At 42.5% G+C, this 3,145-nt stretch overlaps 1 protein-coding gene across 1 annotated transcript; it reads right to left on the bottom strand.

The window, feature by feature from the left end:
* Positions 1-427: 427 nt before the first annotated feature.
* On the bottom strand, positions 428-2,732 carry LOC139469873 (cytochrome P450 2C23-like). The gene has a single exon (XM_071252189.1). The coding sequence runs from the start codon at positions 2,544-2,546 to the stop codon at positions 1,056-1,058; it is 1,491 nt and encodes a 496-aa protein (XP_071108290.1). The 5' UTR covers positions 2,547-2,732; the 3' UTR covers positions 428-1,055.
* Between the last annotated feature and the right edge of the window lie 413 nt (positions 2,733-3,145).

The raw sequence follows: 3,145 nt of genomic DNA, 5'->3' as shown, positions 1-3,145 counted from the left end.
AGCTGAAAACCAAAGTTGTAAATGTCTAAAACCTGTGTCACTTTGGACATTGCTCCCACACACTAAGCTAACGTGAGATTACTAAAATACTTTTCAAAGCTGTCTGAAATCACTTTACCTCTTCCATATCACCAACCTTGCAAGATGGTTTGTTTGTTTGTTGTTTAACGCCGCACACAGCAATATTCCCACTACATGACAGCGGTCTGTAAATAATCGAATCTGGACCAGACAATCCAGTGATTGACATCATGAGCATTGATCCACGCAATTGGGATAAGGTGACATGCATGCCAGACAGAGTTAATGGGTATTTGTTGCAAGTGGTCATACCTCATCATATATAAAAATTGTATAATATATCACAATGTTTAGCAATATTTTTTATTAAATATAAAATAATAGAATATTTTACAACATACACCCAATAGTCAAAGTTTCTAAACATACAAAATTACATTACTGTCCTTATATTCTAAAATATGGATATTCTGTCAACAAATAGGGTAAATAAAGGCCATACAACCCTTTCCATTATCATAAAGACATTTCCTGAAAGGAGTGTCAATTGTACATTTCTAATATCATAAACATGTGTCGGAATAAATCACTATCAAATAGTGATGACCCCAAGTGTTCATGAACTTCACAGTTCATAGTTCATATTACAGTAAGTGATCCTGTCATCAGTCACAAAGTCTCCCAACACTTATTCGATCAATATTCATCACCACGAATGCAATATATGTGTGCTTCAACAGAAGGGGCACGTAATTCTTCATCACTGAAGTTGCCATTAAGTCCATAATGTTTTTGACATTGCCGAAATCATTCATCATACTTTATGCCTCACAGGGATGCCATGTGTGAACTCATTCTTGATGTAGTTATGGTAAAATAGGAAGGATTATAAAATCTCACTCACTCACAAAGAGAAAGATTTAGGGTTCACTTTGGCCAAACCACTGACTTGATAAATGTGGGATTCCAATGTTGGTCAAGGTTGCAGAATCAATATGTGGTCATGGTCAAGTACAAGGAACAACCCACAGACATCAGACTCTCGGTGCTGCAATAAACTTGAATGGCAGAGGGGCAAACGTTACTCCTGGCACAGCCTCCATGGTTGGCGGTTGCTCATCTTCAGGTTGTTGGAACTGGAAGCGCTGAATCATTGCTGTCAGGAAAAGGAAGAGTTCCATCCTTGCCAGAGACTCCCCAATACAGGCCCGCTTGCCCAGAAAGAAGGGGATGAGTTCCTCGGGCTTCACAAACTTTCCATCGTCATCCAAAAATCTCTCAGGCTGAAACCTTTCCGGATCTTTGAAGGTTTCAGGGTTCATAAGCACAGAGTCAATGTTGGGCAGTACGATGACTCCTTTAGGGAATGTGTAGCCCCTGAACTTTAGGTCATGAGGAACACTGTGCCAGATTGACACAGGGATGATGTTGGCCACTCTCTGTATCTCAGCTATGGTTGCTTCAACATAAGGTAACTCCAGCTTGTCCGACATAAGTGGCAGCCTCTCTTGGCCGATGTTCATCTTGATTTCTTGGAAACATTTTTCTTGAATATCAGGATATTTCATGAGCAGTAGAACGCCCCATCGTATGGTAGTCGCAGTGGTTTCAGTTCCTGCAAGGAACAAATCACCAATTACTTTTTCCAGATTTTCTAAGCCAATGGAAGACTCAGCGTTTTCACGCTCCTTCCGCTTAATCTCTCTTATGTAAGCTGATATATAATCATCAATGTTGGACTCATCATACTCTTTCAAATGCTCATCCATAGAAGGTTTTGTCAGATTGTTGACAAAGAATGCCAGATTCGCCAGTGTCCTTTTGAACTTGAATGGGTCTCCCGGAATATACCGAGCAAGTGGTATGAAGTTCAAGCCGGCTGTAGCTCCAACTGACTGAAGGTTTTCATCTATTTTAGCTGTCAAGTCCTTGAAGAATTGGTCGCCATAGACAAATCTTTTGCCAAGCACTATAGAAGTGATTATGTTGGCCACCGCCGTGTGGATCAAATCTCGGAAATCAAACTTCTTTCCTTTCATCCCTGCAATTTCATCCAGAAACGAGGCTGATTCTTCATTAACCTTCACCTGCAGTATGTTCCTGCCCATCCCAAAGTCTCTCAGCGTGGACAGCGTGAAGCGCCTCTGTTCCTTCCAGACCTGTCCGGATGTTCCGGCCAAGCCCATGCCCTTGCTTACCTCGTCAACCACAAAAACATGAGGACGATCAGAGAAAACATCACCATGCTTCACAAAAGCGTCTTTCAAGACCTCATAACCATTCAAGATGATCACTAACCGATTACCAATATACACACTAAAAATGTCACCGTATTTTTTATGCCATTCTCGGAATTTCTTCTTCGGATTCTTTCCGATGGACAACGCATGGCCAACAATCGGTAAGGGGAAACGTGGCCCTGGGGGTGTTCCCGACGGCCTCCTGGACGTCAGCCACAGCACGAGGGCACCAACACCACAACTGAGAATCGCTGTCAGATTGTCCGTGAAAAATGTACTCAGCATTGTCGCTTTCACTCTTTTAAAATAGGGTATTTGGGCCTCAGCGAATGGATTGTTATTTCCTTCAGTAGTCGATATACAAGACTGTAGGTTTACTCAGTCAAGATATAGGGACGTAGATATATACACCAGTCGTGATACAGGGCTGTAGATGTAACTTCACACACCAGTCGACTTAGTTCGACCACATATTTGTACTAGTTATTTCAAGTGAACGCGTAAAAATAGGCCCCTCTACGCGTACCGCCTCCACCAATCAAGGGAATGTACAGTGTGGCGAAACTGGAAGACGTGTATGTTGGATTTGAATCAAGGCCAGTGAAACTATGACAGGCTGTATGTGAAAAGGCGAAACATGGACCTTGGACCCAGATAGTATTTTATCAGTGGTTGATCCCGTATCAAAGAATATCTTCTTGGCCCACTTTACTTTGCCCTATATTTCTCTTATGTTTCGGACCGCCTCCGTGGTCTAATGGTAGAGCGTCCGCCCGGAGAGCGGACCAAAAGACGTTAAAAGATGGTACTTGTTGTGACCCAGTCTAGTGCTCGGCATTAAGGGGCTAAAACAAGGACTGGTCAGCTCGGAGTAAGTATACTGT

The sequence above is a fragment of the Haliotis cracherodii genome, unplaced genomic scaffold, assembly GCF_022045235.1.
Source record: "Haliotis cracherodii isolate W230 unplaced genomic scaffold, xgHalCrac1.p SCAF_2, whole genome shotgun sequence".
Classification (NCBI taxonomy): Eukaryota; Metazoa; Mollusca; class Gastropoda; order Lepetellida; family Haliotidae; genus Haliotis; species Haliotis cracherodii.
Note: the sequence above shows the minus strand (reverse complement) of the source record. Positions and strands in the feature narration are given on the sequence as shown.

What these genes read in the sequence shown, in the direction of transcription:
- LOC139469873 (XM_071252189.1), bottom strand. Translation starts at nt 2,546, where the DNA reads ATGCTGAGTACATTTTTCACGGACAATCTGACAGCGATTCTCAGTTGT.